The 14,578-nt window shown below is 37.0% G+C and overlaps 1 protein-coding gene across 2 annotated transcripts in view; it reads left to right on the forward strand.

Annotated features, from left to right (window-relative positions):
- Nucleotides 1–14,578, forward strand: part of Fkbp15 (FKBP prolyl isomerase family member 15) — a 56,323-nt gene that overhangs the window by 1,220 nt on the left and 40,525 nt on the right. For both annotated transcript variants that reach the window (XM_048783175.1, XM_015492186.2), the window contains exons 2-6: nt 5,654–5,769; nt 7,654–7,738; nt 8,391–8,460; nt 12,948–13,022; nt 13,342–13,440. In XM_048783175.1, the coding sequence (XP_048639132.1) occupies nt 5,654–5,769; nt 7,654–7,738; nt 8,391–8,460; nt 12,948–13,022; nt 13,342–13,440 (445 nt within the window). The remainder of the gene's footprint in view (nt 1–5,653; nt 5,770–7,653; nt 7,739–8,390; nt 8,461–12,947; nt 13,023–13,341; nt 13,441–14,578) is intronic.

A 14,578-nucleotide genomic window follows, 5' to 3' on the forward strand; every position in this document is an offset into this window, starting at 1 on the left:
TGACTAGTAATGTATTACCTATCATTCTTTTTTATATATACCTTTATTTTATTTATTTAGTCTTATGTGGTGCTGAGGTTTGAACCCAGGGCTTTGCACATGCTAGGTGAGCACTCTACTACTGAACCACAGCCCTGCACTCTACTGCTGAACCACAGCCCCAGCCCCTCTTTTTTTTTGACTCACTACTTTGTTTTACCCCTGCTGTCATTTTAGATGGCCTGCATCCACTTAATTCCATTTTGAGTAATTTCAGATGCTCAGTTACTTTAAATTGTGCTTTGGTTCCTTTCTTCCCTATCTGACTCAGAACATTCACTAAAATCACCATGCAGTCCAGTTTCCCTGCTGCTGTTGGTTGTGTAGTTAGCCTTTTGAATTAATATATTTTTATACGAACCTAGTTTGTGGGTGGCTGTATATTAGACATTTTCAAAGCATACTGTAAATTCACATTCTCCACTATGCAAAAGTATCTGGAAAAGTCTGCAAAGGAATGTTCATACTCCCAGCTCTCATGAGTCAAGCAGTCCACTGCTGATTGAAAATTACAAGAGTAGACATGATGGTCATGTGCCCTTTTCTGGATTCCTGGCCCAAGATAAGTTCTTGGTGATTCGACTATTCTGCTTTCCTGTATGGGCTTATCATGAACCTGAGACACTCAATTCTAGGCACATGATTATGCTCCTAGACACATATATCAGCTAATTTAATGATAAGAAACTTATTAAGAAAGTTAATCTGATAATTTATTTTTGTTCCCAGCAACAACCAGGAAAATAAAATAAAATTTAAGATTGAGAATAGGGCTGGGCATGGTGGCACACACCTACCAGTGACTTGGGAGGTTGAGGCAGGAGGATCACAAGTTCTAGACTAACTTAGCAAGACCCTAAGTAACTTAGCAAGACTGTCTTAAAATAAAAGATAAAAAGGCTGGGAATGTAGCTCTATCATAGAGTACCTCTGGGTTCCTTCCCCAGTACCAAAAAGAAGAGAAAAAATTTGAGACTAGGGAAAGGTTCATCAGCATTCTCTGATTTAGCTATTCCTCCTTTAGTTTCTCTAAGGAAGTAGAACATATGACAATGAACACTGCTTTTCAGTTCCCTTTTTATAACTGATTTACTGCAAATATACTTGTTCATTTAAGTTTCAGGTCTATTTACTTAACTCTCTGACTTGATTCTATTTAGGACATTCAAACCTATTAGAAGTAGGAATATTAGTGCCAAGGATGACCATCTAGATGACTGATAATCTCTTTTTTAAGTTTCTGGGCCTCTTAAAGTACATGGTTAAGCTAGAAAGAGTAATCAGGAGATATGGTTTTTTTTTGTTTTTTGTTTTTTGTTTTTTGTCTTAGCCCTTTCTCCACCACTATGACTTTGAAAATAAGGAAGTATGTGTGATTGCCTATTAATTGAATAATAGTTGGTTCAGCTAATATAATTGGGAATAAGATGCAGTTCCTACCCCTAAGAAATTTCATTTTAGTAGTAGAATAAAATCAATGTAGTAATAATAATCACAAAGCTGTTTTTGTTTTGTTTTTGAGATAGGGTCTCACTATGTTGCCCCAGCTGAAACCTCTGGGCTCAAGTGATCCTCCTGTCTCAGCCTCCCGAGTAGCTGGAATTATAGGCATGAGCCACCATACCTGGCTTTTTTCAAAGCATCTTTAAGGAATACATTTGTTTTATATTTTATTAGAGATATGTGTAGGCAAATCTGATTAGCATTAGTAATGATAAATCATTCCTTTTAGGAATGTGACTTAAGTCAAGTCACCATTCTTGTCCCTGCATACCCTAATTTATTAAATAATGAGGTTTGCCTCAGATGATCCTTTGAGATTTTTCCTAGTTCTATTGTTTTGTATTTATGCTAATGTCAATTTATACTTAGAGATTTGTGCATCAATCAAGCCTTCTCTGTTCTGTATGATAATATCTGATTGAATTGGCATTTTGAGGTAGAAGGATATGTGTTCACAAGTATATAAAACATTGTGTGTTTATTTAGTGCCAGGTACTGTACCAAGGAATACATAAACACACATTATCATATTTAGTCATTGTTGCCTATGAGGTAGTTTTAACAGGTATACCCATTTTACAGATGGGAACAGCTCAGAGAGATAAGTTGCCTAAGGTGGCACTGTTATTAATGGAGCCTGGCTTGAAATCAGGCAGGTGTATTTCACCAGATCTGCCCATGTGATATTATCATTATTGTATAAGTAGATGTTTGATGTCACAATTCATTAAAGAAGTACTTTACTAACAAAAAGAATCCCTGTTTATTAAAATATTGATATAGCATAAATGATGTATTTTTGTTTTAAAGAGAATAGCAAACAAATATGAAACTAAGGTGAGGTAAGGACCTTGGCAACTAAAGCACTGGCTAACTTTTATTTTTAAAATATTAACACCATAATGATTTTTTTATCAATTATTAACATAGATAATCAAGTCTAGAATTAGCAAGCCCATTCTTTCTAACATGGTCAGGTAGATTGTGTACACTTGAGAACATCTTACAAGTAGAAAAATATAGTAAGTCTCAGAAACTATCTTCCTAAGAATGTATATAGTCCATTTTTAAAATAGTAATAGAAAATGAAATTAATCTGTAAGCTAATTAGTTTGACTTGGCCGTTATATTGATTTTACAATCATCATTTGACTGGCTTTTAAGATATTTATGGAAACACAGTTTACCTGTGACACATCTGTCTTGCCTTTGAAAAAGAAGAATATGTAGACCATAAACTCCTTGAAAACAGAATCCAGTTTTCAATGAAGATTATATAAAATAGAAAGGTGAGTTGTAAAAAAAAATCCAGTTTTGCTCACCGATGTATTCCTACAACATTTCTTTCTTTTTTTTTTTGTACTGGGGATTGAAGCCAGGGATGCTTTACTTTTTTTTTTTTTTTTAGGCAAGGTCTTGCTAGGTTGCGTAGAGCCTCACTAAGTTGCTGAGGCTGGCCTTGAACTTGCAATCCTTATGCCTCAGCCTCCTGAGTTGCTAGGGTTACAAATGTGTATCACCATTCATATTCTCTCTCTCTCTCTCTCACTTATTCTTTCTCTCTCCCTCCCTCTCTCCTCTCTCCCTCTCTTTGTGGTGCAGATGCTCTACTGCTGAACTACATCCCCAGCCTAATATGTATTTCTGGCATGAATGAAGTATAGAGAATTATGGGAGCTTCCAGGAGGATCATCTAACCTAGATTAGGGGCATCTTCCAGGGGAAAAGAGGAACAGGAAGAAAGTTTCAGATAGAGAGATCACCATGTCCAAAGGCTGGAGATTAAAAGGATCTTGCCTTGGGGGTTTGGCTTAGTGGTACAATGCTTACCTAGCATTTGTGAGGTTCTGGGTGTGATCCCAGTACCACCCAAAATATATTTTGTTTCATATTGAGAAATTAAAAGTTTCTTGGGGTAGGTATAGCACACAGGTGGAGATAAGAAATGATCAGGTGGGAAGCTGAGAAATAAGAAGAGGTGAGGCCTTAACAGCCTTGTAAAACTGTCTTGTGGAGTTTGGGTTTTATCTTGGTAATATTGAGGTGTCATTGAGGGTTTTCAGGAGGAAGGAGACTTGGTCAAATTTGGTTTTTAGAAAGATCATTGTGGGTGCAGTGGTGATAATGGATAAGAAGCGATAAAACCAAGGCAGAGAGGTGACTCAAGAGGTGTTGCAGAAAATGAAGCTTGCTACCTGTGATGTTGGCCTGAATAGAAAAGTGGCAGTGAGGATGGGGAACAGTGAATGGCTTTAAGAAGCATTTGGGAAATAAAATCAAACGGAGTTGGAGATTGGGCATGACCATGACCATTGGGCAGAAAAAATCAAAGATTATGGTCAGGTTTTCATTTTGGTTGGGGATGTTTACAGAAAAGCGTTAACATACTAGGCCAGAGATTATAATACTTAGAAAGTCCTGCTTACAAAGTTGGTACTTGTTTGGATATCTGGGAATTTCCTGGTAACAATTCCTCATACTGATATGAAGTGTTAATAAAGTGGTAAGAGTGTCCCACTGTGCCTAAACTTTTGTACAAATAATATGATTTATACTGAACATCTGCTTTTGTTCTGTGAATCTGGAGTTTTGGTACATGCTAGGCAGAGGTTGTCTGTATGATTTGACCCCAATAAAAATCTTGGGCATTGAGTCTTTAATAAGCTTCCTTTATAGATCATCCTTTACACCGTTGTTGTAACTCATTGCTGGAGTTAAGTCTTGTGTCACTTCACTTACCGAGGGAAGATTTTTAGAAGCTTGTGCCAGATTTCCTCTGGACTTTGACACCTGTACCTTTTACTTTTTCTGATTTCTCTGTTTTTTTTTTTTGTTTTTTTTTTTGGTGCTGGGGATCAGGGGTACTTTACCACTGAACTAAGTCCCCAGCTCTATTTATTTTTTGAGACAGGCTCTCATTAAGTTGTTTAGGGCCTTGCTAAGTGGCTGAGGCTGGTTTCACATTTGTGATCCTTCTACCTCAGCCTCCAGAGTCATTGGGATTACAGGCATGTGCCACCATGCCTGGCCACTGTGTATCCTTTCAATGTATAGATATTAGTCATGAGTTGAGCTATATGCCAAGTCAAGTGAGTCCTAGTGAATCGTTGAACCCACAATGGTCTTGGGGCCCAAGAGGAAGAATAGGTTTTTTGGGGCAATGGAGATGGGAGGACATGAGCTCTGGGCTGGACTTGTATCTGGGTTGCTTGTGGTATATCTGTGTTTTCCAATTCTCAGGAGCAAATTCTGGACTGGGGATACAGATTTGAGCTTATCAGCATTAGGATAGCCTTTGATACCAAGGTAAATAAAAGAGATTCCCAAGGGAGAGAGTTTAAAACCTTGGGGACATAGACATTTAAAGAACAGACAAAGGAACAGGTGGCAAGAAAGTTAAATGAGAGTCAGAGCCATGGGAAGAAAACAAGAGAGGGATCCCATTAGCATTTATTGATGTCTTATTAGGACCTCTCCTTCCTTCCATTCCTGTAGGTATCTCCAAAGAAGTGATGGGAAGAGATTGTTTGTAGAACAAATTAGTGGACTGTATAAAAAGGTAGCATGAGGTCAAATAAGATAAGCACTGATAAACTGCATTTGATAATTTGAGGCTGTCAGTGAGTGACCTTAGTAAGATCTGTTTCAGTAGAAATTGGAAACATAAGATACCTGAAAGAGATGAACAAAGAATGGTCCTCCATGCTAGATGGAATGATAGGAGAGATTATGTCTGCTGGTGAGTCTGTATTACAGTTTCATTACATCTTATCAACTAGCTAAAAGAGGAGGGGGAGTAATTAGTAGAGTGACAAGAAATTATGTTTTTTTGCTTGAGCAAGAATTTACAGTTCAAATAAACACAGCAGCTGGACTAATTTCAGTTTTTAGATGGAGAAACTGGGGCACAAGAAGAAGAAACAAACCCAAGTCTTATGGATGGACAGGGTCAGCTGATGTTTTCTGAGTACAATTACACTTGATTACAGCTGCAACTTCCAATATTGAATGGTTGGGAGGTATTTGTTCAGGTTGGAGGTGAGCAGCTTTAATAATGACTCCAAGTTTGGGATATGTCAAATGAAATTTCATTTTTATTTTCTACTAACAGTGCCAGACTGGCCTCTCTTTTTGGACTGGATCAGGTTGCTGCTGGCCATGGAAATGAATTCTTCCAGTATACAGCTCCAAAGCAGCCTAAGAAAGGCCCGGGAACAGCAGCAATAGGTAAGTTAAGAGGCATTTTCATTGTGCCTTAACAGGTTAGAGTCATAAGCAGCCTTGCAAAAGCCACTTGCCTGGTGGTTCATCCTTGACCTTCTGGCTAAGCCACTCTACTGATGGATGCATCTTTAAACTCTGGGATTCTGAGTTCCAGTGGCTAGATAATGTGCTCTTTGTTGGGAACTAGTGGAGAAGGTCAGTGGCAAGCTCTTCTGTCCCATATGCACACCACCCCATGTGCATGCCGCCCTCCAAAACTGCCCAAGGCACTCTAGTAGGCACTGTTCAGTGTTTCAGTGAGAAAGAAGAACTGCTTGACACTTCTTGCACTTGAGTGGGTTAGCTGTGTGCTGACTGAATTTTTCCTAACTAGATGGTGACAAGCATTGCAGTAAGTCCTATTCTTTTATCAGGATGGACACAGGAAGCATTTGTTGAATGCACATCTGCTGGACGAAAGGAGAGAACTGGGGACTAATATTTCTAAGATGTCTGTTATGTGTCTGGCCTCAGGTGCTTTACATAGGTTGTCTTATTTCATTCTTGCAGCGATTCTGTGAAGTAGGTGACATAACCAGATTATAGAGGCTCAGAGAAGTTTAGGAATTTGATCAAGGTCAGTACTTAGTAAGTGACAAGAGTTGAAATTTGAACCCTGATCTAACTAACTCAGTAGCTTTTATTCCTTCCTTTACACTTTGCTGTCTTTGTATAAGAACCCAAGTAGGAATAAGGGATTGATAGTAATAATCCTAAGTAGAGCAAATGGTTAGGGACATTGAATGAAATACTTGTTGAATGAAGATTAAAGAAAGTATTGAGTGCCTTTTACATGTTAAGTACTATGCTGATGTAAAAATGTGGATGTGTAACCGATGTGATTCTGCAACTTGTATTTGGGGCAAAAATGGGAGTTCATAACCCACTTGAATCAAATGTATGAAAGATGATATGTCATGAGCTTTGTAATGTTTTGAACAACCAATAAAAAAAAAAGTACTATGCTGGCACTGAAGATATTTATCAGGGTGTTTAGAGTTGAGTTGCGGCAATGGATCCCATATGTATGGCCCATGTAAAAGGAAGGAACAAACTATTTTGTTTTCTTTACTCTGTACTTTCTACTTACTCACAGCATCTGTCTATGATGCTAATTGTGTGCAGGGTTTTCCCCATACACTGAGAAATTTTCTGACTGACACCAACTCTTTAGTTATGTGGTTTAAACCCAGGGCATGGTTCATGCTAAGCACTGGCTCTACCACTGAGCTGCATCCCCAGCCACAATTTCCAATTTTAGAACATAAGTGTTACTCTATAGCACTTTGTGAAGTTAAGTAATGGGTATGATTTAAATCACCCCAAATTTCCTACCCCAGAAGGAAGAAAAAGGGAAACAACTTAGTTTTTTGTTTTTTTTTTAATTAATTTATTATTTTTGTGTTACTGGGGATTGAACCCAGGGCACTGTATATGCTAGGCAAGTACTCCACCACTAAGCTACATCCAAAACCTGAGAAATATCTATTTTTATATATCATAGCTGTCAAAATATTTGATGGAGAAAATCAAGTAGAGGCAATAGGACCATGCTTGCTAGACAGTGCTTCTGTGCAGCTCAAAGACTTGTTTGTGGTTTGTGGCTTGGGAGTTGGAGTCATGAGTTCTACTCCAAGGCTTGTTGCTGTCTTTGTGGAAGGCACTTAAATGCTTACAGCCTTTTGCCTCACCCCGAGACTGGGTCATGGGATTACCTTGTGGATCAAATGAGGATATGAATGCATTATAACACTAACTGGGTATAAAGAAGAATTTTAAAGCTAGTTTAATGGTTAAAATCAGTTTCAAGCAAGAAATGATTGACAACTTCGTTTTGTTCATCTTCAGGAAATCAGGCAACACTAAAAACAGCACCAACCACAGCGGGCACTTCCACAGTACTGGTTGCAACAGCAGTCCATGCATATCGATAGTAAGTAGCTGAGAAGAGAAATTCTCTTAAGTTTGGTGGAGGAGAGGGGACTACAATTAAGCTCTGCTGTCTTTTCTCAGAAAGCCTCTATTCATTGCAAACTACTTACTCAGCCCTTCCACAGACTAAGTATCAGTAACACTTTTAACATTTCAGTTGGAGATTTCTGACCATAAAACATACAGAGCCATTATTTCATCTCTTGTCTTTAAGAAATGCTCATAGGGGCTGGGGATGTGGCTCAAGCGGTAGCGCGCTTGCCTGGCATGCATGCGGCCCGGTTTCAATCCTCAGCACCACATACAAACAAAGATGTTGTGTCCGCCAAAAACTAAATAAATAAATAAATTCTCTCTCTCTCTCTCTCTCTCTCTCTCTCTCTTTAAAAAAAAAAAAAGAAATGCTCATAACCAATAACTGCCTTTTCAAGTTCTCAGAGAAAGCCACTGCACTGAGATATCATGAATAATAGATATTTAAAGAGTAAAGAAGTTATGTTAGGGCTTTAAATTATAAACTGCCCACCTCTGTCCCTTCCTAAAGGCTGAATGACTAGACTCCCCCTTTTAGATGACTGAGTGAAAGTTGGTTCTGTATAGTTCAGAAGAGTATTAATATCTCTCTTTTTTTTTTTTATTGTTTACTTCAATAGCACAAATGGTCAGTATGTAAAGCAGGGCAAATTTGGTGCTGCAGTCCTGGGGAACCACACAGCCAGAGAGGTAAGAACACTATACGTCTCATGCATATTCAAGTGCTTCAAATAATACCAGTGAGCTGATTTTTTTTTTTTTTTTTAAATCTGGGAGCAGACATGTCCAAGTGTCTCATGTGTCAGAATGATTGCTGAATTTGAATGTAAGCGTATAATATTAGGATATAACAAATGAACATAGTTTGCTTGCTGTTATGAGTTAAAACAGGTTCAGCCACTCAAAATCTTTACTGTAGACATCTTTGTGAAATGGTCCTAGCTTAAGAATTTGGAGGGTTTTAGAGTAAACTATTATCACGGACATCCTTTTGTTGTGTACTGAACTTTATAATATTACTTCAAGCAGCATATCTTTATGCTTTTGTTAATGACCAATGTTTATCTTTTGAAAATTTGAAAACAAGATTGGGCAGTTGCTCACAGTATAATAGTAGTTTGGGTCAAAAAGCAGAAGTAGCTACAAGCCCTGAGACTCATTTTTTTGTATGGGTTGAATCTATCTATAAAAACTACTCCAGAAGATTTTGAACATTGTTGAGATAAATATAGGAAATTATAGAATTTCAGAGGTCCAGAGAACATGGACTCCATGTTCCTCAGAGACTTTCAGGCAAGGAGATAAAATTACTTGTCCAGGGTCACTAATGTAATGGATAACATTGTCTTACAAACAAACAAAAAACTTAATTGTGCAAAACTTGAAACTCATTAAAAAAGTAGATCTTGGATATTGAACTCCAAGGTAATTATTATTAATAGTTATTAGTCTTTTTTGTTTATCTATAACCACATGCTCTCCTCTTTTTCCCACTCAGATTATTTTGAACAAATATCAACAAACAATTTTAGCTACAAATACTTTAGTATATATCACTGAAAGATGAGCTATTTAAAAATAAAACTATTATGCCATTATCATGCCTTAAAAAAAAAAGCAGACAATAATTTCTCAGTCTCATTCCCTGCTAGTTAGTGTACAAATTTCCTCTCTCTGCTTTTTTAAAAAAATAATTTGTTGAATCTGGATCTAATAAGGTTATACATTGCAATTGGTTGCTGTATCCCTTAAATAGTTTATACTCCCATCAGGAGGAAATAATGATCATTTCTCATTTTGTTATATTACCAGCCATCAATGATTATTATCTAGATCTGTCAATTCATTAGGAGGTGCCATTTGGATTTCAAAAATGTAGTGGGACTTCACTATACCTTACCACCAGATAGGATATAGCGGATCTCTGCAACAAGTACAAAGAAGTACATGAATTGCAAAAATTGTACTTCAGAATTCATTGGAGTACTATGAAAATGTTGAAGCCTAGATGAACTAAAATTTCAGAAAAGGAAGAGCCAATGAGATAACTCTGTTTCTTTGCCTTGAGATTTTTGCAAGTTTTAGGTGTAGATTAGGTAGTAGGCATGGAGAAAAGAGAAATTGGAAAAATTAGAGGATTTCCAAACACCAGATTGTGTTTTTCTTTCATGGGACATTTGCTAAGTACTGGGATGGTGTAGAAGTCCAGGGGCTGAACCAGAAATATAGAGGGAAACTTTTGAGTCTTGTAGTTTTGTAGGAAATAAACTCTGCGCGCTCTCTCTCTCTCTCTCTCTCTCTCTCTCTCTTTATCTCTCTCTGTATCTCATTCCTTGGTATCCATGGGGGATTTGTTCTAGGACCGCCCCCTGCAGATACCAAAATCTGCATGATCAAATTCCCTATTGTCCTAGGACTGTATTTGGATTTAACCTGTGAATATTCTCCTATAGTATACATACTTTAAACCATCACTAGCTTATTTACAACACCTAATATAATGTAAATGCAAAATAAATAGTTATTATATTGTTTAGATAATATGATTTTAAAAGTCTGTACGTGTTCAGTGTGGACAAAATTTTTTCAGCAAATATTTTTAATCTACATTCTGTTAAATCCATGGATATAGAACCGACAGATACTGAGAGCCAACTGTATTTGTATGTTAATGTATCTATATCTATCTATATGCATATAAAATAGAATTTGCTATTTAACTATATTAAGTACATAATTCAGTGGCATTAATTCTACTCACAATATTGAGCAACCATCACCACTATCTCTTTCCAATTTTTCCTAATCCCCAACAGAAACTTAAACCATTAAGCAATAACTCTATTTCCATTTCCCTCATTCCTCCATAATTTCTGATCTACATCCTATTTCTATGAATTTGCCTTATACCTTATGTAAGTGGAATCATACAATATTTGTTCTTTTGTGATTGACTTCTTTCATTTAGCACAATATCCTCAAGGTTCATCCACATTGCAGTATGTGTCAGTACATCATTCCTTTTCATGGCTGAATAATGTATCAGTTGAGGAACACTGGATTATCTCTGTCTTTGGCTATTGTGAATAATGGGGCAATGAATATTGACACACAAGTACATGTTTGAGTTCCTATTTTCAGTTCTTTTGGGTATATAAACATATTTCAGAGATATTGAGGGTTTGAAGGTTTGGTTCCAGAGCACTACAATAGAGCAAATGACTCAATAAAGTGAGTCACATGAGGGTTTTCTGTTGTTGTTGTTGCTGTTGTTTGTTCAATTCTTATTAAGGTTATGCTCACACTATACTGTAATCTATTAAGTATGCAATAACATTATGTCTAGAAAATGTTCATACCTTAACTAAAAATACTAAAATAGCTAATGATCTTCTGAGCCTTTAGCAAGTCGTAATTTTTTTGCTGGTGGAGAATTTTCCCTCAGTGTTGTTGACTGCTGACTGGTCAGGGTGGCAGCTGTTGAAAGTTGTGATGGTTATGGCAATTTCTTAAAATAGGACAGTGAAGCTTTCTTTTATGAAAGAATTCTGTAAATTGCAAAGCTGTCTGATAATATTTTATCCACAGAACTTCTTTAAAAATTGAGGTTAGTCTTCTCAAACCTGGCTGCTGTCTTATCAGCTAAGGTTATATAATCTAAATCCTTTGTTTTCATTTGAACAAGGGTAGAGTCCATCTAAAGAAGCCTCTTTCTTTTTCTTTTTTTTTTGGTACCTAGGATTGAACATGGGGCACTCGGCCAATGAGCCACATCCCCAGCCCTTTTTTGTGTTTTATTTAGATAGGGTCTCACTGAATTGCTTAGCACCTCGTTTTTGCTGAGGCTGGTTTTAAACTTGTGATCCTCCTGCCTCAGACTCCTGAGCTGCTGGGTTTACAGGCCGGTGCCACTGCGCCCAGCAGAAGCCTCTTCCTTTGCTCATTCATAGGAAACAGTTCTCATCTGTTAAAAGTTTTATCATGAGATTATAGCAACTCAGTCACATTGTCAGGCTATACTTTAATTCTTACTATTTGCACCACATTTGCAATTACTTCCTTGACTAAAGTCTGGAACTTCTCAAAGTCATTCCTGCATGCAGTGGAGAGTTATAGTTTCTCTACATCCTTGCCAATATCTTGTTATTTATTTTTTATTTTTGCCATTCTAGTAGGTGCAAAGTAGTATTTTATTGTGCATTAAATTATTATTGTTTTTTAATGCTGGGGATTGAGCCCAGGGCCTCGTACATGCTAAATGCATACTCTACCCATGAACTATACCCCCAACCCCTATGTAGAAATCTGTATCCAAAAAAATACCCTTTAAAAAAAAAGACAAGTTTTCCAACAAAAGCTAAGTGAATTTGTTGTCCACAGATTTGTATTATAAGAAACATTAAAGGAAGCTGTGTAGGTTGAAAGAAATGAATGTCTGAGCACTCCAGATGACATGGGGAATGTTCACAGAAGCACTCTTCACAGAAGCTTCTGACTGGAAGCGACTTAAAATGAAACAGGAGAAAGGATGAATATATTATGGTATATTCATAAAAGAGAATGCTACATGACAATAAAAGAGAGCCAAGGTCTGGTACAAGAAGTAACAAGGCTTAATCTTAACTTGTGAGCAGAAGCAGCAAGACAAGAGTACACTCTAGAATCCCATTCATATGTGTTTAAGAATAGCAAAATTAATCAGTGATAGAAGTCAGAGTAGTGGTTACTTCAGGGTAGGGATTATTAAGAGGAAGTGTCATAATGGCACTTCTAGGATATTGGAAATATTTTCTCCCCCACCCCAATCCAATTGGTCATCACATGGGCATATATATGTGTAAAAATTCATTGAGTTGTACATTTAAGATTTGTACAATTTACTATTATGTTTTAAGCAATCAGTCACTTACCTCTTAGTCATTCCTTGTATGAATGAAAATACCAACAAAGATTCTTTATTATAGTTAAAGAGTAAGGCCAAAATGAGAAGATATAAACTGACTAATGAGAAGATATAATTTAAAATCTAAACCTTTAAGAGATGAACAGAGTTTTGAGTTTTGTAGGTATATAAGGCATAACCCTATGTCTTACATAGCATTATGTATTATATATTATGTTTTATATTGCTTGTTAACTTCTGTTTTCTTTTTTCTGCCCATTTTGCTTAAATACAGTATAAGATTCTTCTTTATATCAGTCAGCAACAACCAGTTACTGTTGCTAGAATTCATCTGAACTTTGAGCTAATGGTAAGACATCCCCCATACTGGAATCCTTAGCTCCTTTGGGATAGGTTTGCAGGAAGGATGAGTGTGGGTACCTGGTAGAAATTAGATCCACTGCTTTAGCCCTGAACATCCGTAACAGAGCCTTTCAGAAAGGTCTCTTGTCTTCCTTCTGGAATGGGGGCTGAGGAATGGTGGATGGAGGGTGGGAAGGAAGAAGAAAGGTCCCTGATTCCTCCCTTTGGGTTTATCTAAGTTGAATCCTTCTCTATGAGTTTATGCAGTCAGACTTTCCTACCATGCAGCTTGTGGTTGAATTATCTTAATATTTCTCATTTCCCAGGTTCGCCCCAATAACTATAGCACCTTTTATGATGACCAGCGACAAAACTGGTCCATCATGTTTGAGTCGGAAAAGGCTGCTGTGGAGTTCAATAAACAGGTGATATTATATTACTCTTTCCTGTGCAAAGCCAGAGTGTTAGTTTGGGGTCTGCCTTAATTCTAGGTTCACATATGTAAACCTATAACTGCTGTCTTGCTAGTGACAAGCATAAGAAACCCACTAAAATTGTCACTTCAGCTTATTGTATTTTAGGAAAATCATAGCAATACTTACTGAAATTGCCTGATGAGTCTTTTTAAGATAAAAAAAAGGCTAAATATGTAAGCTTACTTAATTAAAACATTTTTGCTACATAAATTATCTTAAGGAATAAATACAAATCTTAAACAATGTTTTGTTATTGCATATTCATCATAGAAAATGTAGAAAAGCATTTAAAAAAATCATTCATAATCTCACTACCGTAAGTAACTACTATTAACATTATGTCGTTTCCTCTTTATATATGCCTAATATACATAGTAGATGTACTTCTTTAAGAGTTCCATATTTTGCTTATTTTATTTAGCAGTATGTAAAGTATCATTTCCCACCTCATGAAAAAATTGTTTAGAAACATTATTGAAACTGCAAAATATGGATATTGTCTGCATATGGTTTAAATGTGTCCGTCCCTCCAGAAAACATATATTGAAACTTAACCACCAAAGTGATGGTATTTAGGAGGCAGGGCCTTTAGGAAGTGGGATCTTTGGGAGGTGACTAGGTTATGAGAGCTCTGTAGTCATGAATGGGATTAATGCTCTTGTTACAGAGGCTGCGGTGATCTGCCTCCTCCTTCTGAATCAAGATACTGTCTTAGGCAATTTGGGCTACTATAACAAAGTACCATAGACTGGATGGCTTTATGAACAGAAGAAAATTATTTCTAATGACTATGGAGGCTGGAAGTACAAGATCAGGGTCTCAATATTGTTGGGTTCTGGTGGGCCCTTTTCTGAGTTGCAATTTGCTGTAAAAAGGGGAGTTTTTTGGAGTCTCTCGCCCATTTTTTTCCTCTTATTTCTTTCTTTCTTTTTCTTTTTTTGGAGGTACTAGAGTTTGGGGATTGAACTCTGGGGCATTCTACCATTGAGCTATATCCTCAGCCCTTTTTATTTTGAGACAGGGTCTCATTAAGTTGCTGAGCCTAGCCTCATACTTGTGATCCTCCTGCCTCAGTCTTTGGGATTAC

This window comes from Marmota marmota, unplaced genomic scaffold (assembly GCF_001458135.2).
Source record: "Marmota marmota marmota unplaced genomic scaffold, marMar, whole genome shotgun sequence".
NCBI classification, from domain to species: Eukaryota; Metazoa; Chordata; class Mammalia; order Rodentia; family Sciuridae; genus Marmota; species Marmota marmota.